The sequence below is a fragment of the Pezoporus wallicus genome, unplaced genomic scaffold (genome assembly GCF_028554395.1).
Source record: "Pezoporus wallicus isolate ANWC-B61680 ecotype Strahan unplaced genomic scaffold, APGP_CSIRO_Pwel_v1 contig_5908, whole genome shotgun sequence".
In the NCBI taxonomy this organism is placed as follows: domain Eukaryota; kingdom Metazoa; phylum Chordata; class Aves; order Psittaciformes; family Psittacidae; genus Pezoporus; species Pezoporus wallicus.
Genome location: NW_026635282.1, coordinates 900366 through 925359, shown reverse-complemented (window position 1 = coordinate 925359; position 24994 = coordinate 900366). Strand labels below are relative to the sequence as shown.

The window sequence follows — 24994 nt, the reverse complement described above, 5'->3', positions numbered from 1 at the left end:
CTGTCCTAAGCTTGAAGTAGGAGCTCCCATTGATGCCAATGAGAAGTATGGCACATAAAGCACTGGGATGTTATAGCTCAATATCCTTAACTTAAATATTCACTCTTTTGTCCTGTGTTTCTTAAATGCTCACTGCTTCCTTTCATGTAATTGAAAATGCTTTCAGAAACTCTGTCAGTCTGCTTCATACTTTTTTTTGAGAAGAATCTTTGAGGTACTGATGAAAAGAACTGAGTTTTTCAAGATAGCTTGAAGAAATAACAGAAAATAAAATCATTGCAGTGTTCATAGTAATTGCTTCCACAATGACTTGATAATCTCAAGTTGCTTACTGTACACAGCTTTCATCTGACTGTTCAAGTATGAACTCTGCAGTCTTGCTTCCTGATACAACACTTGCAGAAAAACAGTCCATGGCAGTGACTTATCTATGGTGTTTTAGTGTACCAGCTTTCTATCATGTTATTTTGTGTGTATGTATGCAAATTAAGTATCACAATACGAAAAGGGATTCACAATTCCAAGTAACTCAACCTGTTGTTCACAGTCAAAGAAACTAGACATTTAAGATCTGTGAGGTTATGCTCTGTCAATTCTTAAAATATTTTCCTTGCAAAAATCTAACAAATTGTATGACATTTCTGTGCAGACATGCTTTGCTCATTCAAAGCCAGCAAGAGTATCTCTGCATGGCATTGGCTTGTACTGTACCATGTGGACATATCCTGCAAAGTTTGGTGCTGGAGGATTTCCAGTTTCTATATGGTGTCTTCAGGGGATACATTTGCTTAGCTCTCTTCCTAGTTCTGCAGAACTAATACATAGAACAAGGAAGCAATCAGACTTTTTGCTAGGTGACATCACCATATATCAAGTGTCTTTCATCAATCAAGGCTCTAAGTTGATGAAGCAATGCAACTTGTAGTGCGTCAGGACAATGAACGGAACGTCTTTTCTGAAGTTATGACAAAAAAAGACAATGTGAGACCAAATGGATTTGATTAGTCTTATTTCAAGGCCTGAGCAGTAGTGCTTGATGAAATATAGACACTATAAGAATGGGTTTGAAGGAAAAGTTGATCATGGAATGCAGGATAATGTTTCATAATTTCTATTAAAGTCATCAAACCCCATGACCAGGCAACTTCAATCCAAACACTGTTGACACTTAGTTTACAAGACATTTGTGATAAATGCTTTTGTTGTAATTAAAAAGCTGTGCAAGTTTACCCGGATGTGCTGTAACTTATCTCTTGTACCAAGATGAGGACAGACCTCACCTGTCAAAGACAATTAATTTAGATAGCTCTCCTCTGGGCAGGAGAAGAGTTGATTGGAAATTCTCTTGTAGAATGTTCTGCTTTTTCCAGTGAAGACTGCTAGTTGATTGTCATTTAAACGTCCCATAGAAAGATGGACATTTTGATCAATCTTCTAACGAAACAAGCCAGTTCTTAATGTTTCATTTTTTTGACAGTTCCTCTGCTCAATTTACACACTGTCTCAGAACCTAGACTCTGTAGTTCCCAAATTCTGCCAATCCAGGAGAGAGATGGGAGCTGCTAGCCGAGGGACTAGGCTGCCTATGGAGCTCTGGTTTCTCTGTGGAACAATAAAAAGAAGGGCTCAAGCAGATGTGTTAGAACAGCCTACATTTTAATTTGCAAACAGACAGCCTTCCCCCATTTCTGATTCACTCCTGCCCAAATTTCAGAATCCCCCAGAAGCAGAAGTGTTTTTCAAAAATGGACAGTTAGGGATCATAGCCAAACCAATCTGGGAAAAAGCTGGAGATACAAAAATCATCAGAAAGATTGTTTTGCAAAGGAAAAGTAGGTAACAGTCCAGTGTTCCTGCACAGCCTGGGCTCGAGGTATGTTTTTAATATTGAACAGTCCAGTGTCAGAGAGCAAGGATCATCAGTGATTACACATTGAACATTAGTGACTCTGCTTCACAGGTGGTTGTCTCACAGATTTTAGACAAGTTTAAGGAACCCTGAATGTTGCTTAAAGAGAATGTCTGCATGATCCTCAAGGATGCTTGGCTGGCAAATGTAGGAAGACAGGAAAAATGATTCTGGAGCATCTGTGTTTTGATGCCAGTGAAAGGATGGCACAGTTTGAGTGGTCTCCTGTTCAGTACAAAGGCAAACAGCCTGCTAGGGAAGAGGCTGAAAATGAATGCTAAAAGGGATTTGATGTAAAAAAACCCAAATACAACCAAACAGAAAAGGAAGTGAGTCGTCATTCAGCATGAAAGCAAGATAGCAAACCCAAAATTAGTCAAGGATATAAAAGTAGTAGATTTTCTATAAAGCAGTACTAAGGAGTCTGGGTAAAAAAGGAAAGTAATCAGAATTACTTATTTATAAATTCAGTTTAGCTGGTATTACTGGCAATAGATAGGAAGAACTGCATAACTGGAACATTAAAATCAATGCTTATAACCTATTTTGGAAAGATCAAGCAGAGAGTAGGGGGAAAAACAGCGGAACTCTATGGTAAAAGAGACATATGTTTTGAGGACACTGGCAGCTCAGAAGCAAATGCTCTTGAATGCAGTGGATCAATACTCTAACGGATAAAACACTAGATGGGATAGTAGCTGCTGCTGCAAATCACCAAATCATAGAAGAGAGCAGGATGACTGGATGCCTTTGTACCTTCTCTAATGTGTAGGAGCAAAAAAGCTGTGCTATCATCTGAGATTTCAGTCTGCCTGACACATGCCTAAAGTTTCATGACACTGGTACTAAAACCTCTGCAGAATTTTTGGACGTCATGTACAAACATTTCTTAACCCAAAAAGGGAAGCTCAAAAAATGAGAATTTTATGTGAGATCTCATTTCACAAATAATGAAGAGATCATAGGACTTGATAAGAGAACTAAATATTAGTGGTTATGATAATAGCTTGATTGCTCTTTATGGGTGTAAAGAGAATGAAACCCAAGCACTAATACGGATAGTGCAATCTTTTTATCAAACTGAAAATTATTGTAAAGGAAAATCAGCTATGAGAGAGAACTGGTCAATAATTGGAAAATACAAATACTCTGATAGCTGCAAAATTAGGAAAGCTGTATGTGTTAAAAAAATATCTAGCTCAAGGGGGTAATGAAAGCCTCTACATAATTGTAAATCATCAAAATGAAGGAAAAAAGTTGATAACACTGAATACAGAGTAGAAGTAAGGAATGACATAAATAATTCTTCCAATAATTGTAGCCGACAAGAAATTTATGGCCATAAAATTAAGGACAGTATTTTTCAAATACATTAGGAATCCTGACAATGGTACCAGTTCTTTATCAGATTGTAGTGGAAGATTTGCTAAGAGTAATGAAGACAAGAAAGAAGTCTTCAATAAATATTTGTATTTGGTATTTAAGGAAAAAACAGACAATTGGTGATGTTCTATGAGGATGATGAACTACCAGGCAACAACAACAACAAATCAACAAAGAAAAACATTAAATAGAAGCTTCTGAAGTAAGAAAATATTTGCGTAGAAAACTTCAGATAATTACTATCCAGGAGTTGTTAAATAGCTGACTGGAATCTATTGTTATTACTGCTTTTTTGCCAAGTCTTGGAATAATTGGGAAAGTTCCAGAAAGCTGGAAGAAAACTTATGTTGTGTTAATATTTAAGAAGGATAAACTTAATGACCTAGATAATTACAGTCCCATCAGTCTGAAATTGATCTGGAGCAAAGTAATGGAATGGCTGACAGGGGACTCAATTACTAAATAATTAAAGAGGAGAAATATGGTAAATGCCAATCTAAGTACAATATGGAAAAGAGATACTGTCAAACACATTTGCTGACTTTTTTTTCCATTTGTGACTAAAAGTGAAACACAACACTGTTGATATACTTTGATTCTATATGACACTTGATGTGGAACTCATGACATTTGAGTTAAGAAACCATAATAATATGAAATTGACGTCGCACATTAAATGAATGGAAAACTGGTTAACTGACATTTCAAAACATGAATTTAAATGAAGAATGATCACAAAAGAGGAATTCTGCTAGGATAGCTCCCTGGGCATACTCTGGTTAACATTTTTATCAACAATTTGGAAGAAAACCCAAAGGTTTACAGAAGACTCAGTCATTAAGGTAGAAGTTGGTAATAAAAAGAAAAGATCACTGGACTCGTTGACAAGGATTATGGGGTGATCTGGTGCAAATTAATAAAATAAGTTCTAAATGTAAAGCCACAGGAACAAAAAATTCAGGAGGATAGGCTGGCTATTCTATAAGGGTTTGAAAAGGTTAATTCAATAATTAAACCACTTTTTAACTTGAGTATCTGGGGCAGTGTTCCAGGCCAAGTTGGACAGAACCTTGAGTGACATGGTCTATATATTATGAGGTGTTCCTGCCCACGGCAGGGGGCTTGGAACTAGATCATCTTAAGGTCCTTCTCAACCCTAACTACTCTATGATTCTATGAAAAAGAATTGACTAAATTTGTATTCACAATCCATGTCAATACTATTAAGTATGAATGTACTTCAAGAATAACATACTCCACTGTCCTGAATGCAAAGAGGATGAAGTGAATCCGTATTACATCATGCTATTACTATGCAGTCACAGCTCATGCTGTAATGGTTCTGAAGGGAACATTACAGTGTATTTGGAGAGTATGTCTGAAAAATAACACCCAAGTTCTTAATAAGCTCCTTGGCAGCATGTAAGGTTTGAAGGACCCTCAAAGCTGAGCATGTGAATGGCATTTTTCCCTTTGTTTAGTTTTAAGTCTTATCCCAGAAATGCTTTTTCCTTCCCCTCTTTGTGGTGGCTGACAAAATAGCTCACTTAAAGGAAACAAATCTCTATGCCATGAATACCTGCGTACCAGAATCTGCCCCCAAATTAGATGATAGCAGCTGCTGCGTATATACCAATGCTGACAAACACACCTGGAATCTCCAGTCCTTTTATGTACCCAGTTAATCTATATATGTTTAATTCAGCACACACTGACAAAGTTAAAGTTTACACTTTGAAGCCTGTTGCTTTTTGATGATGCTCTTACCTGGGCAATAAACCAAGTAAATTAAAGGCTAGTTAGAGGAGTTCTAGATTCTTTCCTCTCTCAGCACCATGGAGTCCATTGTGTGATGGAAAAGATGCAGGTCCTCCTGGTACTCATCAACATTGTAGCTGCAAGTAGAGGTTAGCATCTTTCCATGAGATGTGACCTCTCCCACATCCATCAGCCTTACACAGCTCATGAAGCATGTGCTGGATGCCCAGTCCAAGGGGTTACAATGACATGATTTCAGAGAGTGCTATGCTCTGAGAGACTGCTTGAGGGATGTACCCTTTATGGGTAGGATCCAATGTACCATTCCCACAGATCTCCATTTCTGTGTGCATGAGTGAGTGCAACATGTATTAACACACAGAAATAAAAACATGGGTTATTGTAAGTGCAGCTTTTGTGGCTAAGTTTACCCAACTTTACTTGGTTTGTTGAGAACAGATGCTATAAATGTCTTTAAAGTCAATTAAATAATTTATGTATAGTTTACATTTGTGCGCAGAAGATTTTGATACTTTCTAGAGCAGAGATCTTTGTTTCTTTGAGTTAAGTGAACTCTCAGGTATTGTTATAGTGGCATAGACACAAACAAAAATAAAAGTGTTTAGCACAAAATTGTGTATAAATTATCTCAGATGATTGAAAATTGTGTATATTTATTCATATTTCAAAATAACCCAGGCACAATTTTGCAAGTACACAGAAGCATATTCTCCAAATGGGAGCAAAACCAGAGAAGCATACAGAAGAAAACACATGGCAGAACATCTGAAATAAGTATAAATAGTATGAAAGTTTTCTAAGTCTACAGTGATATCTACTATGAGTACACTTGTCAGCATTACAAAAAGGCAACCAAATAATACAAGTAATAAATAGCATAACATGAACTTTCTAAATCAGTTTATGTTAGCAGCATATAGTAGCAACTGTTCAAGAACAGAAGAATGCTTGTACATTGTATATAAATGCACATATGCACAGTTATACAACTGGAAGGCCCCAAGAACAAAAATACCCAGGGAAAACGATCAAGGTAATTTTTACGTGTGATACAGTATATAAAAACAATGCATGCATTGTTCCAGCATGTTAATGATAAAAGTCACTTCCACAAGTGGAATCAGAGTTAACTCTTCATCAAACTGAGCACTTTCCATGCTGTATCCATGCTGGAGTACTCTGTTTTACACTACATTCCTTCTTTATGGACCACATTTGGATGCTAATTTTAGGAGGACTCAGACGTTGTTGATTCCCATGATCTGACAGGAGGAATCAGATCTCAGATTTGAAAGAAAAATACCTATTAAAAAAAAAACAAACTCATAAAACCTGAGTGGAGGGGGGACACATGACAACAAAGGGCTTCTGTTCAGCCAAAAGATGGGTGAAGAGGAATGTCACTTTTCTGTGGGGCAGTCAATACAGTGGCCTCACTTAGCAAGCTATAGTTTGCATGATGGAGTGGTCCTAAGGATATGGACAAGACTCCTTTTGGATGAAACTAAAAAATGTGCTCCAGTCCCTAGTGGCATTGAGCCCATGGCCCAGACTAAAGACTGCATGGAATGGAGATCAGGTTCTTAGCACCAACACTTTCAGGCTGCACGTCTGATTCAGCTGAGCCAATTCCTTACTAACACAGACATAGGCTTCAGAAATATACAGAATAAACATGAATTCACAAGTGCTACAACCTATATTTAGCATATAAATTAGTTCTACTTGTTCTTGCTTGCCACTATCAGGAAAAAGACTTTCCCTCTAGACCCTATTTCTTTGTAGATGTTTGTGCATGTGTCTATGTATGAGGAAGGGATAGATAAACAGCCAAAAGAGTAGTGAGAACTCACTTTTCTTTTTTCCTCTGGCCATCCTCAGAAATACTATTTTCAGCAGCAGCAATATGAAAAAAACTACAGGCATCTTTGTCAATCTTCTGCCATTCCTATAGATTAAGAAGATACTCCTATAAATGTCAAAAATTTGTGATCTCCACCTACCAACATCCTGACACTATCTGTGTCAATGAAATAATTCCCAATGTTTCACTCAGACATGAGATCTACTTAGAACATAGGATTTGTGACTGTTAGCACTAAAGCAGGTTCACAAAAGCAAGCTTAACTATTTCTACTATTCCAGTGAAAAATGCCAATTTTACTAAATATTTCCTGACTGGTTTCAACAATTTATTTCCTGTCAGCTGCTAATGGCAATTACAGAGCTCCAGCAAAGTGCTTTATGCAACACGTGATATGAGATAAAGAAAAAGCATTACTTAAGCTGCTTAAACTAGGTTTGCACACAACTTACATTATTTATTATAGTGTGAGAATAAAATGTGTAACATGCTATCATGCATAGTACATGGTAAGAACATGCATTAGTTCAAGTTTACAGTAAATCAGAACAACAGTGGCAGATGCTGACAGCTGCTTATCTTGAGGAATTCCCAGAAATAGCAGCAAGTGATGCAAAAAAAGGCGCAAAATCAGCTATTTAAGACACCCATAGAACAGTCACTCTTGGTGAGTTAATCATACAGACAATAACAAAACCCACGGATATCTTTCCCACCACATTCAAAGAAATTGAGTTCAGCACTTGGGGTGAGAGTGTGCCCCAAGCAAGGTTATGCTGCTGACTTGAGGGAGCATCCCTGCTCTGACACACATCACTCTTTGCCCCCAGGTTAGCATCACCAATCCCCTGGCCTCACCGAAGGGGAGGATGAGCAGACTTTATGCAGAAAACAGGCTACATAAGTCGGTTGGAGAATGCACTCACCCCATGGGGCTGGGAAGGGCCCAAAGCTGTGGCTGGGCGAGGAAACTACAAAAGATGGGGAGCAGGTCTGGATATACCACACAGATTGTTCCAGCTTCTGCAGAAGCCCTGTCTTTCAGTTAGGAGAGACCCTCTCTTTCTCCTGCCCCTTTCTGGACGGTTTGCCTAGGAGACTCTAATCCAGAGTGGACACATGAGACTTCTGTAGATTATACAATAAAAGGTTTTCAAAGACCTTACTTTTCTCTGTGTTATTGGCTATACGTCACAGCAAGAGCTGGAAAAATACATGTGAATCTAGTGTTTGGCTATTTACTATATCATTCTTCAATCCCCCATGGTTAAGTCACATTGCTGTGCATCTTCTCAGGAAAGACCGAACAGAATGAGACACATCTGCTGAAAATGAAACACTTTCTCCTCAAAAGAACTATGCCTAGTCAAGAAAAACAGACCTATTTTAGTAAATACATGACTCTGTTGTATGTAGTACACCCCAACACCCAGAGACAGCTCCTATGTAATCCTTTGGCACTCAGAGTTTCACTGCTCTGGGCACCCTAAGGTTCATCACAAACAAACCCCCATGAAAATGTCATCAAAATATAAACATCAATATGTAAAGTGCTTCTGATTTTCTGCTTACTGAGGGTGACATCCAGTTATAATTCATGAGTGAAACTTCTTTAATTCTTACATACTTGGAAGTGTCCTCTGGTTGAGCATCTGGGTTCTCCTGCCAGGTATCTTTATGTGGGCTCCTGCTTTTGTCCAGCCCACGAGCAGGTAAAGACTCCCTGCATCAGCACTCCAAGTGTGGGATGGGCTTCTCTTTATTAACTATGCAATGCATTATGTGCATATCGTACTTCTCAGACAAAACACTGCTTACCTTAGTATCCAGGATTGCAAAGGTTTTACTTAAATGGGTGCTGTATTCATAAACTTGTTAAAATAATTTCCGTTAGTTTTGAATTGAGTTCTCAGAGATACCTACATCAGTGAGCCTTCAGTTAACTTGTGTCAGGCTGACTTATTCATCCCTGGTGTTGTCTATATAGAAATCCTTAACATAGAATTTACCTCTACTTTGGCCTGTAGAGGGGATTTTTTCCCACGTAATTCCTACTAGAGAGAGTAAGACAATAATTCTACAAAGGAGCTAAAGGTAGTCAAAGAATCAGAATACTTTGGTAAAGTATTTTTAGGAGAGATCAATGGGTACTCCTCTCCTAAAGCACTTTAGGGGCATTTTTTAGAAGTTGGAACACCATCTGCTCCTAAGTAGAACTCTTACTCAGTCCTTCCTTCTTACTGATGTAACTGATACAAGCAGTCTGCAGATGGAGCCTCCCAACACAGATGGAAAGGGAGTTGGGCTGGATACAGAGACTACGTTTTCTTTCTGTGAACGTGCCTTGATATAAGCTGAGGGATGCAATCCAGATATGTAGTGGGGTTGAAAAGGTTGGGATCATGCGTGCTATATATGTTCGGAAAAACAAAGAACAGGTTTTTATGTTACTCAGTTAATTACCTGCGAATTAGTAATTACCAGTCAATGAGATGGTTTTTTTCTTTTCCCCTTGGGAAAAATTCTGCTCCTATTTAAAACCTTTTCCTTGAAAAAAAACCCCAAAACCCAGAATGTAATGCACATAAAATATAAAGTGTATTAAAATCTGAACATTTATTAAAACCAAGCCTACAGCAAACCAAACAATAAATGCTTTTCTTTTTTTTCTCTTCAAGAAATGTATTTTAACTAACTAACTAACTATATATGACGGAACACTGGAACAGGCTGCCCAGGGAGGTTGTGGAGTCTCCTTCCCTGGAGACATTCAAAACCCGCCTGGACACACTCCTGTGTAACATTATCTAGGTGTTCCTGCTCCGGCAGGGGGACTGGACTAGATGATCTTTCGAGGTCCCTTCCAATCTCTAGCATACTGTGATACTGTGATACTGTGTGATATTTAAGAAAACATTTGGTGACTACTTAGCTGACTGATGGCAAAAAAAGTGCACCAAATTATTTGAGAGTATTCCGCTATTAGCAGGAATGTGAAGATCTATTTGAAAACCTCAGGTAAACTCCCTGCTTGTTTTATACACAGGAGTAGTTGATTAAAAGAGGACTGCTTGAATGAATAAGCAATTAGGATCTGATTACATTCAGGTAAATTGTAGTAGGCTTTATTTTAAAGAATTAATAAATGACTCTCAGCTTATGTCTAAACTGCTCTCAGAAGGTCATCAAGATCTCTTACTGCCCAGCCAAGTACTGAGATTCCTTCTTCATTGCCACAGTGCTGATTTTTAACAGATTTCAACTAAGTAATTTCTTTGTAGAATCGTCTTTAACACTGTGGTCACAGTTCCTTACCCATAGAATAAAATCTTGCAAATATGTGTTTAGTTTATGCTAAAGACAGGCTCATTTAAATAAGGGAACTGATGTTCATTTACTCTAGTGTGAATGAAGCCTGCTGCAATGTTTCTAAAAGTGGATCTGCTCTAACTGCAAATCCAAGCAAAGAGCAACACTTTTACTATGCTCTGTGGCAACTGCACTCTAATGATGTTCTCAATTTTGCTGTACACTTAGCTGTTCTTAGAGCTGTATTTTTCTTAGCCAGCCTTTGCGTGAGATATTGTTTCATACAGCGTGCAAGCACTCTACAAGGAACTTCAGTATGAAGCACATATTTTACAAGAGTTTTATGGCGATCTGGCAAGTCTTAATTATCTTAAAAACTTTTGCAGGATTAAAAACTGCCTTTCATATGAAAACAACTTGCTGGGATGAAAGACTGTGCCTCATGAGGATGCTTCTCATGTAAATGTGCCCAGCCCAACTGCTCTTCCATGTGCAACACTTTCTTAGTAGTATTCTGTTAACCCAAAGACCTTCTAAATGCAAGTTGATTTTGACTGATACTCTCCTTCTCAGCTCCTCTTCCCACAAAGGAATTACAGGTTTTCCCAGGCTGCTCTGGGCAGTATGTGTGGAACATTGTCCCTGGTTCTGCATGTCCTGCATTCTTCAAATCCTGCATTACAATGTGTTTTTTTTTTTATTAGCTTTTCATCTATCCAGCCATCCATCTGGACTGAAAAGTTGCATATGCATATGGTGCTAAATCTAGCTCACTGTCTTTTCCTGCTGCAACTCCTTATCCATCCATGAGCCTTCCCCCTCTTGATTTTATCCCATGCTATATTAGCCTACAATTGATTTTAAACTCCAGGGACAAGAAGCAGCCAGTTCAAATTATTTGTATAATATAGCAGTGCCTGTAGCCTTCAGACACTTTGGGCACCTCTCCTGTGAGGCATTATACAAATACATTGCAAATGAGAATATCCGTCTCAAGAGCTTACAGGAAAGTCAGTCAAGACAGGGAGTAGAAAATATTATTGTTTTCCTTTTCCAAACAGAAAGGTAAGACATCCAAGTCACTCAAGAAGTATGGGACGGAGCCTGCATTTAAATAGAGATGTTTATACAGGATCACAAGCATGGTCCCAGTCTGTCTGACAGCCAGCATGAATACTTACAGCACTAAAGTAAGCAGTGAAAGCTGAGCTATATTGAAAATAAAATCAGAAATCTGCATTTACAGTAGCAAATAGAAGGGGAGAGAGAGATGATACCCTGGCATCACCTACCAACAGCAAGAAGAAACCAGTGATCAGGAGGAGGAACACTGGTGAAGAGATCTCCTCCTCATCCCAAGAGTTGCAGCTGCTGCTGAGAGAATATATATGCCATGAACATATAAAATATAGATTTATATATACAAATATACAATAGGAAATAGTCAGTATACAAATACTTACATGTAAAAATAGCTTTTTACTTTCCCCTTTTCATGATTTACAAAAGCATACAAAGTTTCCTGTTGGTTAATGTTTAAGTAGTGTGAGTAAACCCTGTGTGTCATGTTTCACACATAATTCTTTCAAGTGTTCACAGTATTGGCTATTACAGTGTTGAATCTGACATTCCAGATATTAAAATATTCATAGGACACATTCTAAACTTAAAGCATTAATTTAAATACAGTTTAAATAAAACTTACATGTATAGTTGAATTATGGTCATATTACAAATGAGTCTGCTGCAGTTGAAAACATTCTATGAGAGTAAGCTTGGAAATACATATTTCAACTAGAGATGAGTATGTTTTAAAATTCTTGAACTACCTCTTGATGTGCAGATAATACTGCAAGGGGGTGAGTTCTTTCAACTCCATTTGAAGCAATGCAAGCTGAAAGAACCCCGTATTACAAATTATGCTCAGCAGGAAAGCAGATGCACAGAACAATTCATCATCAGATCCAGACACACTGTCACTTTCTTCAAATACCCAACAGACAAGAATAAATGACAGGTACCATTGTTTTTGCGTTAAGAATAAATTCTCTGTAGCATTCTTCATCAGGAAAGTGCTTTATGGATTTAAATTAATCCTCACAACTCCCTTGTGAGGTAGATAGATACTATCCCTGCTTTTAAAGATGGAGAAACTGGAGATTTTAAATAAATGATGATGACTGCCTAGGAAATACTGTCAAAATGCAGGTATTTGGATGTTGAAGCAACTCTAAGACACAACTGGAGTAAATGGAGATGTTTGTGAGACAATACTAGCCAGCTTGGGTAGTGACAGTAGGGTTGGTAAAACACCCAAAGGTTCAGCATGGACTGCAAAACACAATCTTTGCTAAGTGCCATGCTGCTGGAGCTAAACTGTGGGACAACTGCCTCCAAAAGTAGAAATCACGTAATCCAATCAGGTGCAGCCTGACCAGGGTGGAAGGAAGTTGCATTTCAGAAGTTATGAACTAATTGTGAGCCTTAAACAGTATCTTCTCATGCAAGAGTTGTGTACAGTTCAAGAACCCTGGTTAGCTCATCTCTAATTTTACCATATATGCAGGTGCTTGCATGTGTTCAGGTGTTTTTTTAAATCAATTCACTCATGGACTTTGGAGGTCTGTATTTTACCTCATATTTCTTTTGTGGAAAATTTCTTCCAATACCAGCTGCAAATATGAATTTTAATTATGTAAGGTGATGAACAAGTTTTAAAGGACCATCATGTCCTCTGTGTGCACCTGTATATACAGGAAATCTCATCTGTCTTTAATTGCTACTGCCTTGAAATGAAATCCAGTTAAAGCATAAAGTGCATTGTGTGGAGTACAACCCTAAGAAATAACAAACAATGTGTCTGCCTCCCAGAGATGATCAATTTGCTTAACAGCTGAACCATCACCCTCTTTGTCTTCTGGCTTTTAGTTTAGTGTTACCTAGGCTGAGAAAGGCCAGCCAGATGTAAGCAAAATTGTTGTAAACTGAGACATTTTTGTAATATGCTGTTAAGGGAGTGTTGAGAAAACCAGTATCAAGACACTGTCCAGTTGGGGTGTGTAAATATTATTGTGTGTTTCTTGGCCCATTTAGCAAATACTTTCTTTTCCGTGATAAACCTATGGCCTCCATATGGAGCATTTTCATGCAGAAAGTATTCCTCGCATTCATCTCTTCCTGGCTCGTAATAGTGATAGGGAACTTTACGAAAGCTTTCTGACCTAGAGAAAAAAAAACAAACCAAACAAGAATTATTTGCAATAATATATATATATTTCCAATAAGTATATATATTAATATATACTGCTTCTCGATAGAGGATATCAGCATCCTTGCTTGTATCAGAATTAGTGCATCTAGCAGGATTAGAGAAGTGGTTGTCCCACTTCACTCTGCACTGGTGAGGCTACACCTTAAATAACGTGCTCGGTTTTGGGTCCCTCACTACAAGAAAGACATTGAGGTGCTTTGCCTGTGTCCAAAGATGGGCAGCAAAGGTAGTGAAAGGTCTAGCGAACAAGTCTTGACCAGCACAGCCTCTTCCTCATAAAGGAGCAGCTGAGGGAACTGGGATTGTTTAGCCTGGAGAAAAGGAAGCTCAGGGGAGATCGTGCTCTGCAATTACCTGAAAGGAGGTTATAGCAAGGTGGGTGTCAGTGTCTCCTCCCAAGTAACGAGTGACAGGTTGAGAGGAAATGGCCTCAAGTTATGCCAGGGGAGGTTTAGGCTGTATATTAGGAAGAATTTCTTCACCAAAAGAGTTGTTAAGCACTGGACAGGCTGCCCAGGGAAGTGGCGGAGTCACCATCCCTGGAGGTATTTAAAAGATGTGTAGATGTGGCACTTAGGGACGTGGTTTAATGGTGGACTTGGCAGTGCCAGGTTAACAGTTGGACTCAGTGATCTTAAAGGTCTTTTTCAACATAAGTGATTCTGTGAATTATCTGAAATCCTTTCTACGTGTCAGCACCTGAGCTCCTTCACAAAATTGTATAAGGGCTTTCATTAGAGCATGATTTCAATTATTTTTTCCTATGGAAAATGAAGCTAACTGTATCTCTCAACATACACTGGTCTTATCAGTCAGTAAGAAGCTGATGGGCTGACTTGTATGGGTACTGCACATTTTGTTTAACCAGTGAGAACTCAGTCCATAGGGCTCCATCCCTAATCAGTCTGTTCTCATTGGATAGCCCCAAATGTTGAAACTGGTTCTTGAACTGGCTGAATAAGACAGTTATAAGAACAATATATAGAATTGCAGCTTTAAGGGAACCCATCATTCTCTGCTGCCAACAAACTGGAGTGCTATCGTGCTGTTTACTGGTTTTGCATCAGTGCTATGCAATGCCAGCTGGCTGAACTCTGTGAGGACAACTTTAGTCCTGTCACCCCTCATCTCAGGGAGACTAATGTGTTTTCATAAACAAAGAACAACATATGTTCATTCCATCTGGATGACTCAATCAGTGAGATCTGCAAGTTCTAAAAAGTCAGTCTCTAATGTTAAGATACCCTAATTAAATAGCTGTGACTCAAATCCCAAAATCTTTTTGTTAGGGTTTGCCAGGAATGAGTCCCACACTGGAGTAATAGAGAATGAGGAGTGAGCGTCTGCACAAGGACTTTAGGAGCTGAGGACCCCCCAGACTGATTACATGCAAGTCTTGAACCAGTCTAGGTACAGAATAGTAGATCTGCACTAATATCATACACTGTTTTTGACATTCCCTGGTTTTCTGAATGAGGAATAGTTACATTTTGTATTTTTATACCATATACTGTAGATTAAAACATTTAACTTGGACTTCTAAAGACTGTATTTAGTTAACACTTCTGACAACAGGATTAATCGTCACTGTAAGGTCACCAGCAGTAGTTGGTTGGAATTTATGTCAGTTTACTGCGATAAAGCTTACAGGACTTGTTTTATCTAATTAGAAACATGCTACTACCCAAAACAAGTCATGTATAACCTAGAAAGTTCAAGTAGGTTTCTCAATGGTGGTGAAATGTAATTTCAGGTAACTATCCTAGGCTAACAAGTTTCTTTCACTTCTAGGTGTATTTGGCATTCAGAGAATCAACATATTAGTATTTCCTCTATAGATTTGTTTTAGCAGTAGAAGTAAGTACTAGAAAAGCAGAAATAAGTCAGAAAAGTATGAACATACTCTGCTTCCATGTAATTCAGGAACTGCAAAAAATCTTTGATTAAAAATAGTTCCTTATGACAACCAATGTTAGATTTTGTAAATGTTTTTATCAACAGTAAATGCCATATCAGGACTAAATATGTTGACAATACTGTCACATCAATGCCAAACAGTGGGAAATGACTGCCTGATCCATTCTGGGGATTTATGATATTAAAATAAATTGTGAAATTTTGACAAGACATCAGAATTGTAGATGCATGAAAATAATTTCCTGTGATCTTACTTGCAGTAGGTGTCATTTATCATCCCATAGACGTGAATTCCATAGCAGGCATCCATAGCCAAAATTAAGGTGAACCAACCCGTGCTGAGATATGAACCTGACTGGACCCTGTAAAAATACAAAATACACAAAACAATTGCAATGAGAAATTAGCAACACTTTGCCAAAGAAGTATAATCTATTGCCTGGGACAAAAGGCATAAACCAACTTGACAATCTGTCAAAACAATACAACTATATTGAATTATTTATAGATATGCTCTCATTCTTCCCAGCTTGGGGCCTCAAGCAATTGTCCACAAAAGAGATACCGTGTTAAATATCTGAAGCCAAACAAAGCGTCTCCCATAAGACAGAAAATAATCTGGTTTTACATGTGAAGGGTAGCAATTAGTAGAGTGTGTAAAATGAGATAAATTTCACCAAAAAGCAAACTACTGGCAGAGTTTGTGCTGTGTGCATGTGAGTATGCACCATCCTCTTCCACAAGCAAAACCTTACTTTGCAGTGGACTAGTCTCAGCCTGAAAATTCATGCAACAATTAAACTTTTAAGGACATTTGGATAAAAAACCATTAAATACAAGACTTTCAAAAACATTACTCTGTGCATATCCCTTTACATAAGTTTGTGCTATCATTCTTAAAGATAGCACAGCAGAGAGAAAAACACAAGAGGACAGTGCCCAGATTGATAGCCTTTGATCAAATAACTAGGTGCATTAAATCAGTCCTAAAGTATTACCTGGAGGAGTGACAACAAGTGATGAGTAAGGATTTGGCTCTCATGCTGGCTATGCGAGCAAATATATGCTCTGTTAATTACAGACCAAATCCCATTCAGTCTGCTGACACAAATGTTCCCAGTGGGGAACTGGAAGACAACAAAGCTACTCATGTAACCTGGGCAAGCAAGACTTACTGCCTTAAAATCTTGTAAGTAATAAGAACACACTTTTCTCTCATTGCTTATGAACTGATTGAAGTCTAGCTTTGTGCATATATTGCTTTCAGTTTGATTGAAATAAATGAAAATAATTGTCTTAAAATTATAAATAACTTGTCAAATTTCCAAAGAAATAAATATATCACAGAAGTCATAAAATCATCTTAATAGAGCCCCAACTTTGGCTCAGTTTGAGAGAGCTGAGTGAGTAATAGGAATGGATAATTTAGCTTAATGCCACATCTTTTAGCTCTTGTTTTTTGGGTACAGCAGGGAGCAGTCTGTTCTCCATCATAAGCTAAAGTAGTGTAAGGTTTGCACACAGTTAAGTTTTGTTGCAGAAGAACGCACAAGCAGAACTATGTATGAATCAGTTATCCCCATCAACAAAATCTTCCAAAACCATTTTCATTGCAGGGTAAGAATAAAGCTTTCATGTGGAAAACACACCATCATACAGCAACTTATGCAGCCTATAAAACCCAACTGTCCTGCGAGACAGAAGAAACAACCTCAAGTGTTTCTTGCTGGTTCAGAGCGAGAATGTAGTACATTATCCTGTCTCCCAGGTAAATCTCCCAGTTACTGGCTTTTGGCTCAGATTCTGTGTTACTTCCTTGATCTTTCTTGTTGAGGTTTGACTAAGTACTAATTAGGATGACTGGTGAAAAAGTAGTTGTACAACCTTTATAATGACATTACATGCCACATACACGACCAAGATTCATATTCCTTCTCTGATCAATAGCTTTTATTATGGATAGTAGAAAAGCTCCAATGGATTTACTTTCCTAAGGAAACTCCAGTACACAACATTTTTTTTAATTGAAAAACAATTACCTCAACTCCCAGAGAGTTTTACTGTACTCAAGAACACTGAAAGTAGTTTAGGCTACATCTTCTCTTTCTTGCCCATGTCTATCATCTTTCGTGGGTTAGCTGGTGTAAACTTTTTTCCCTACCTTTCCTGAAATGTCCTTTTCCTTTGGGAAACTCCTAAGTTTAACTGCTTTTGTAAAGGACCATCCTGGTAATAATAAATAAAGGGTTAACTTAGCACCGAAGAATGAAAAGTGAAAACAAAAGGTAGGTTTTCAAATACCTGTGTTTCATTAAGTGGACACCAGCTATAATTGTGCTTCTTTACTTGGCACTTTTATATCCGCAAAACTGTACAATGGTTTATCTGTCCTGTTATGATCTTCATTTCTTCAAACAGAATGTTCTGTTACTGTCTAGCAAAGTGAATTCCCAATCCAATTCATGTTATTTTTGAGTAACACTCTGCCATGATAAAAATCTGCATTGCTTCTAACTTGCTTTCTGCTCTTACACCAGAAGAACACTAGCCTTGAGCTTTTAAAGCCATTTAGAATCATAATAATCATTTATAAGAACACTATGAAGATCAGGAACCTCCAGATAATGGAGGTTTATTGGAGAGTACTATATTGACAGCAGTGTCTGAAACTTGCTATACTCAGGAGGAAAAAGGAATTTTAAAACAAGAATTAATCAATATTTTATGTCTTGTTTTAACACCATTGGACCTTAGTCCTCTCATCTATATACTACACTAGCAGGATAAATAAAAACAGCAGAGTGAGTTCCCAGATACCTTCCCTTGGAGATGAAGTACATGACAGAATACAGATTATATGATTTAAAACAAAGCACATTCCTCCCATTTTTTTTCTCTGAAGATAAGTAGGGAGGCAAGGGAATATACTTAAGCAGTGGGGATCCTGGATGATTTGGTAACACCTTAGAATTCAATCTGATACCATAAACATACTTTAAACATTCTAATGAAAACAATATTAGAAATATGAAAACAATTTTAGCTGTCCCCCAAAAGTCATACATCTCTGCATACCTTTTAAAATATTATCCCATAAAACTGTAGGGCAAAGCTATGTCTCAGCCCTTGCTATTACGCTAACACCGTGCACTCAATTTATTTCTCTACAGGAGAGCTTTATATGTTTAGGCAGGACTTTTTGAGACTCATTAGAAAGAGTTCCTCTTGTTACTGTAATTGAATTCAGATTTCAAATTTTACACACTGAAAAGAATCCTCCTTATGTGTAGCATAAGGCTATGTCACTGTGCAAATCTGAGGGAAGGAGGACATTAATCCCAAAATAAGGAAAATAAGAGTTTGTTAAACAGCATCCATAGAACTACTGTAGGCAAATTTGTTGTGATATATGTCCATACAGCAAATCCAAAATTGTTCCCTATAGCTCACAGTGACTTTTTCTTATACTCTAAAATTAATGGGGCAACAGATCTAGGCAGGAAATTGTCTCAACAGCTCAGGAGAGAATAATGCACCGTTTTTCAAAAAATGCATTTTAAAGATGTCTTCTTCTTTCATGACATGATTTACAGCTGGATGCAGCAATAAAAAGGCAATGCTCACAAAAAATTACTTTGTTTGTTTATCTTGAAAATGAAAGCTTATTTTTGATACTTCCTACATTATTAAGATTCTTGAGGAAATGTTAGTGTTGGGATGTAATTCATTCTGCTAAATACCATACAGCATTTCAGGAAAGTACATACCCATATGCTTAACATGAAACATATGAAAAGACCAATGGAATCAACATTATTAGGATACTTGAAACAAAGTATATGCTTACCTATCTTGCTCTTAGGAAAGGTTTAAGTGCTTAAAATGTCATTATTTCAATTCAGAATGTAAAAGTAAGCTCCAAGATTAATATTTATTTGCAACTTTCAAGTCTCAAAACATAGAATTTGCATTTTTAGAAATGCTTTCCATAAACTCCAGTAGAAAGAACTGATTACAGTTTCTCATAACACCTCAAAAAAGAAAATCGCCTTCTATATTTTAGAATATAGTAAAAAATGTGTTTAGGATTGCTAGAATTGTAATGTGTGATACACAAAGCTTTAATTAAAAATTAATTAAAAATAAAAGCAATTTAGACAGGGTTCATTAGTCTTAGCTTTCCAATATTCAACAAAAAGCATAAGAAATTGATATAAAGAAGATGGAATAGAGAATGCCTTATAAAAATATTGGTGACTGGAATTAATCTTCTTTGACATCTATAACCATGCTTTGATGTAGGCTAAATGAAGGAAAATCTACTTCCTTCTCTCATCAGAGGAAAGTGGAGGAACATCAGATATTTTCTTAATGATCAAGGGCAGGTGAGTTCAAATTGGGTAAGAGTTTTATTGCCACTGGAGTTCTGATTTTACCACAGAATTCTAGTAAGTTCTTTTCTTTCTTCTGTTGTTTCAGGATTTTTTATGTGCACAATCAATTCTAGCTCTATGGTTCAATGCACTGTAATTTCCAGTGGGGAATTCAGTGGTAGAAAAATAAAAATCTGAAAAAAACAAGAAGTTTGTTAAGCCCGGGATGATCTGTAGACCAGCAATTTGGTGTCAATCTGATTGCAGAAAAGAATTTAGAAGCCTTTTTTTTTAAATTCTTTGGGGAGAAATTAGGGAGCACCGAAGGTCAATTAGGAGTGTTAATTAACACGAAAGACTAAGAGTTGTGGGACTTCAAGAAGCTATGAAGTAATAGAGAGCTTGCCAAAACCATTAACTAGACACTTTTTGCTTAATTTCAAAATATTGCAGTAAAATAAAATTCAACAATGACAGATTGAAATGACAGGATTCTCCAGGGCAATTAGTTGAGAAAAAAAAATATCTTTTCATAAAGGCTGTTTATAGACTCTAATCCTCAGATGACCCTCCTACCAAACTACTGAATCAGAAGCAGCTTTACTTGCAGCAGCTTGTCAGGCCCCTTGATTAATAAGTATAAATAAAGGTGTTGGTCAAAATAAACTGAGAGACCTGTAATGCACAGGGTGGAGGCTTCATAATATGAGATGTCCTTCCAACATGCTAAAAGGTTTTTACAAATGATTCAAAATAAATAGCAATATTTTCAAGAACTGTGCCAAGGTTAGCTTTAACTGCGTTCAGGTAGACATGTCACTGGTACTTATCTGGAGTGCATCAAGATACTGCCAATCTTCTGGGAAGGGGTCAGTATACTGTGGTTTTGCCTGGCTTTCTGCCACTTGCCCTGTGTCAGCCTTGACTGTGACTGACCCTCGGGAATGAGGGTGGAAGGTACATGTTCCCTCTGCACTTCCTTGTTAAAGAAAACCAACTCTTCTCCCTGGGTTACTGTAGGTTTTTGCATTGCCAAGTAACAGTGTGTTTCCTTACAACTAAAGATATCGAAAATTGGTCTACCAGCACAAACTGGTGATCAGTTACTTAATTCTACTTGCTGTATCTTCTTAATCTTCTCAATATACTAGCCAAATCAATGCTACTATTGTCCTTATATTGACTGAGATTTCTTTTTTTTCTGAGGAAGCATCTCTGAATACAGGTGCTGAGCAAGCCTTCTTTGACAAATTAAATGCCCACCTCAGTCACGGATTTGGTCTATGCCTTCCTCTTTGTATCAAAAATAGAATTGCAAATGACAGATTAGAATGAGCTGACAGAAAAAAGTCCCAACTTCTGAGGGAATGGCAAGGTTCAGTTTCCTACCATCTCTATTTTGAGGAGCACCTATACTTCTCATGCCAGAAAGCTGTTATCTTGAGAGGAAAAAAGGAAGGAAAATATTTGTACAGGTGAAGCATAAGAATCTAAATGTTGAAGAGTATTACTCTAGCCTAGGTTTAATTCTGTTTTCTGTAAGACTTAGTGCTTTGTTGCTAGTGGTTTCATTATATACTTTCTGGGGAAAAAAAAAAGGCAAAAACGCACAAGAAGAGCAATGAAGATGCAAGCACAGAGAATTGATTTCACCTGGTAAAATTGGTAGCTATTCCTGCACTCTAAAGATACCTGTTAGGCAGTTGTTTATCATAATTATTCATTCTTCATACATGTGTGCATGCACACATGTGCTTGCTTTGCATTCTGTACTGATGCAGAACATCTAATAATAAACACCCATGTCCCTCTAGCAGTGAGCAGACTGTCTCACACATTCAAAAGCCCACACCATGCTTCAGGTCATTTTGAAAAGTGAAACATTTATATATGGACAGATGTTTTATTATCCATCATATATAGTTTTATGCAAAGCTTAAACAAATGGAATGCATTATGAATAGCACAAACCACATTTCAGATTCAGGCAGGGGCTCTGCCCAGCAAGATGTACCTGGGAATGGAGAAGTGATGCACTTCTGCTAGCCAAGACTCTTGATAGATCATCCTTACTGCAAGTTCTGAAAATCAAGTGTGGTCAGGTGGCATACCACCCAATTAACCTCCAGAAATACAGGTTTCCTATCTACATTAATACTGCACTAGTGGAACACACAGAACAAGAGCCTGTTTCAATTGGATTTGCTACAAACCCACAGTAAAGGCTACTCTTAGGTCACAAAATAGCTCATGAGAATCTGCCTCACAATCTGATTTAAAAAGAGATGTAACAATTAATATATCCCATGTCAAAATGGCCTTGGAAAAAAGATATGTGGGACACATCTGAATGATCACAAAAGAGAACAGAGAAATTATGGCTTTAATGTATGCAACTGCACCTAATTAAAAAAAAAGTACAACTATTTGACTTACTATTTACCATTTTTGGCAAGGCAGGCAAAACAATATTAGAACTAAGGAAGAATCTGTTACTGCAGTTACTGAAATCTATGCGGCATCTGCGTGGGTATGTAATTTATGCATTTAGTTCCAATCTTTGTGTTGTGTATATATTTTTTTATGCCTGTATTTTCTTTGTCTGCTCTATTCAGTATACACACGGAAACCTGAAACAAAGAGAGAGAGTCAAAAAAAAAGGCAGCTTAAAGAAATTGACTTCTGCTGCCCAGGCTTCTGTAGTTTCCTTATTTCTGATTCCTTGACCTGACTTTGATGCATCTCAGCTCAGTTGTGAACTCAGGCAACAAGAGAAGGAAGTTATTTCATCCAGACAGAGAAGGCTCCTTCAGATGCCTTTGCTGCTGAGCTCAGAGAAGAAAAGAATTCCTGTTTATCAAGAGTAAGCACAGAGATACAACTTGCTGCAAAGCACAAAGAAAAGAAACAAGACTAAAGAATTATAATTGTAAACTCTGCCTTCCTGATGATATATGTACATATATATGTATTATTTTGAGGTTACACTCATGCAGAAAAGCCTGTGCTAATCTTTCCAAGTTGAATGGCTTCCTCTCTAGAGAACAGAGTTGCTAGCTAAATTTTTTACTGCTACTGGGCTTCTGCAGCTCTCACTGACTCTTCAAATACAAATTGTGCTCTTGGTGAAAGCTGTTTATAGAACAGTAAATCCCAAACCCAATCTGTTTTTCTTCCCCACTCTTCCCTAATTGTTTCCAGAAATACATATTCTCTTGATTTTTCTTGAACCAGGAATTCTTTACTTCCCTTTGTTAAGTACAAATGGTGGTCTGAGGCACAGCCCATGCTATTGCATGTGCTCAAGTTATTAGTTAAAGATGCCTTTTGCAAATGGTGCCCTGGCTGCAGTTGTCACATGGAATCTAAAATCAAGCAGTTTATGCATGATTACCAATAACCTTGACCAACCAGAGGTGTACTCTGCAGAAAAAGAAGCATATGACTCCACACATGTGCTTGGATTTCCCTGGTGAGCAAATGGATATTTAAAACAGAAAGGGATTCACACAAGGGTCAACTACCACAACCATGCAATTATGCTTGGAAGGAAAGGAAGCTAAATTCACATAAGCACATCTGAGGGCTAAGCTCTTGGTACCTTTACACAGCCATTTTTCTCTTCAAAAATCACCTGGGTAAAAATCATTCCACCCTTACAAAGACTGAGTTTATCAGGAAATGCAACTCTTGTGGTCTATGCCAGCATCGCAGTTGCTCCACAGTACAGCTACTTATGCTTGCAATGATTGATGGAAATGGGAGGTAATGCCAAATCTGCTTTCCTTGGACAGTACTTAAGTCTGCAAGTTAGTTGCGAGAGCATGGTACATTCCTATCCCACCGTTTTCCACTTTCTAATACTTACTGTAATCCCTGATGGCTGTGACAAAGGGAGTGACAGCTGAAACCTAGACAAAGGTTTCATGACTTCTGCTGTTGGTCTCTATAGGGCAGCTTTATGTGGTCTTCCCTTCACCAGTAGCTGCATCCAGTTTGCTAAGCACTGATTCAGCATTTTCCCACAGGATGAAAGGTAGTAGAGAAGGATTTAGATTATCATCCTTTGTAACCAAAGTCAAAAGTGTTCCAAGTGGAAGAAAAAAAGACAACGACTTTTTCCCACATCTGCATTTAAATCAATACTTATTGTCTTGGGTCTTCACATTTTTCTAAAGGGAGGATGCAAACTAAACAGAGCTGCACTTAATCCAGGGTCCTCAAAGAGATTTAATTAAGCACTTTCCCACCCTTTTCTTTTATTATTAAAGGGCACATACTACTCCTAGCTGCATATTTTAGTGAAATCTGTTGTAGGTGAATACAGAAGATATTTCTTGATTAGTTCTTATCTTGTCAAGACAAGGTACTGAAGGGAGTTCATCTGACCTTGGCTGAAAGCAGCTCACATTTTTCAAAGAAACATTTTGTATTAGTTTGAGGGGGGTTTTATGCTTAAAGCAAAAAATATGAAACAAATTTATAAAGGTGCACATTGTACGCAATGTTGGGGTGTGAGAAGAGGCTTTTTTTGTAAAGGTATTTCACTTTACTGCTATGGTGAAAATGAAAGAACAGCTATTACAAGATTGTAGCTTAACTCTTTTATTTGAGTGGGGAGAACACTGGACCAGATACTCAGCTCCCAGAAACCACACTGATGTACATCAGATGATATCCTTTTAAATTTTCTACAATCTGCAGTTATTGGGTCATTTCAATCACTAGCTCTTTGATGTTAACGTGGAAGTGCAATGTTATATTTTTCTCCATTTATACATTTTCTACATTTCACATTTATCTGAGAACTTTGCTCTTCATCAGGATGGATGCTCATCCAAAAACAGCTTATGGAGAGCCAACCATAATACTAATGGGAAGTTTCATTTCTGAAAGGAAAATATTCCCTGAGAAAAGAGAACTCAAACCTCACAGATAAGGCCTCTATCAGGGCATATCCCTCTATCAACTTGTTTCCCCCCAACTGCAGTATTCATAAGAGTATTTCCAGGTAGTCTAAAATTAGTTCCTAATTTGTTGCTAGATTACTGACCGATTACTTGCATTACAGTAGGATTGCAAATCCTTGCTGTGCAAGGCAGTATACACTCACATGTGAAAATCCCTAACCCAAAGAGTTTAACTATCAAATAATCAAGAAAAACAGATTCTTTGGAGGGCGTACATAT

The 24994-nt window shown here is 37.6% G+C and overlaps 1 protein-coding gene and 1 long non-coding RNA gene across 3 annotated transcripts in view; one reads left to right on the top strand and one right to left on the bottom strand.

Annotated features, from left to right (window-relative positions):
• LOC130603207 (uncharacterized) overlaps positions 1-24994 on the top strand; it is a 50941-nt gene that overhangs the window by 744 nt on the left and 25203 nt on the right. The window contains exon 2 of the long non-coding RNA XR_008973088.1: positions 14805-14925. This is a non-coding gene — a long non-coding RNA (uncharacterized LOC130603207). The remainder of the gene's footprint in view (positions 1-14804; positions 14926-24994) is intronic.
• ST6GALNAC3 (ST6 N-acetylgalactosaminide alpha-2,6-sialyltransferase 3) overlaps positions 11695-24994 on the bottom strand; it is a 251042-nt gene continuing 237742 nt past the window's right edge. For both annotated transcript variants that reach the window (XM_057416786.1, XM_057416776.1), the window contains exons 4-5: positions 15687-15794; positions 11695-13465 (exon numbers count right to left, since the gene is read on the bottom strand). In XM_057416786.1, coding sequence (XP_057272769.1) covers positions 13279-13465; positions 15687-15794 — 295 coding nt within the window. In that variant the 3' untranslated portion in view covers positions 11695-13278. The remainder of the gene's footprint in view (positions 13466-15686; positions 15795-24994) is intronic.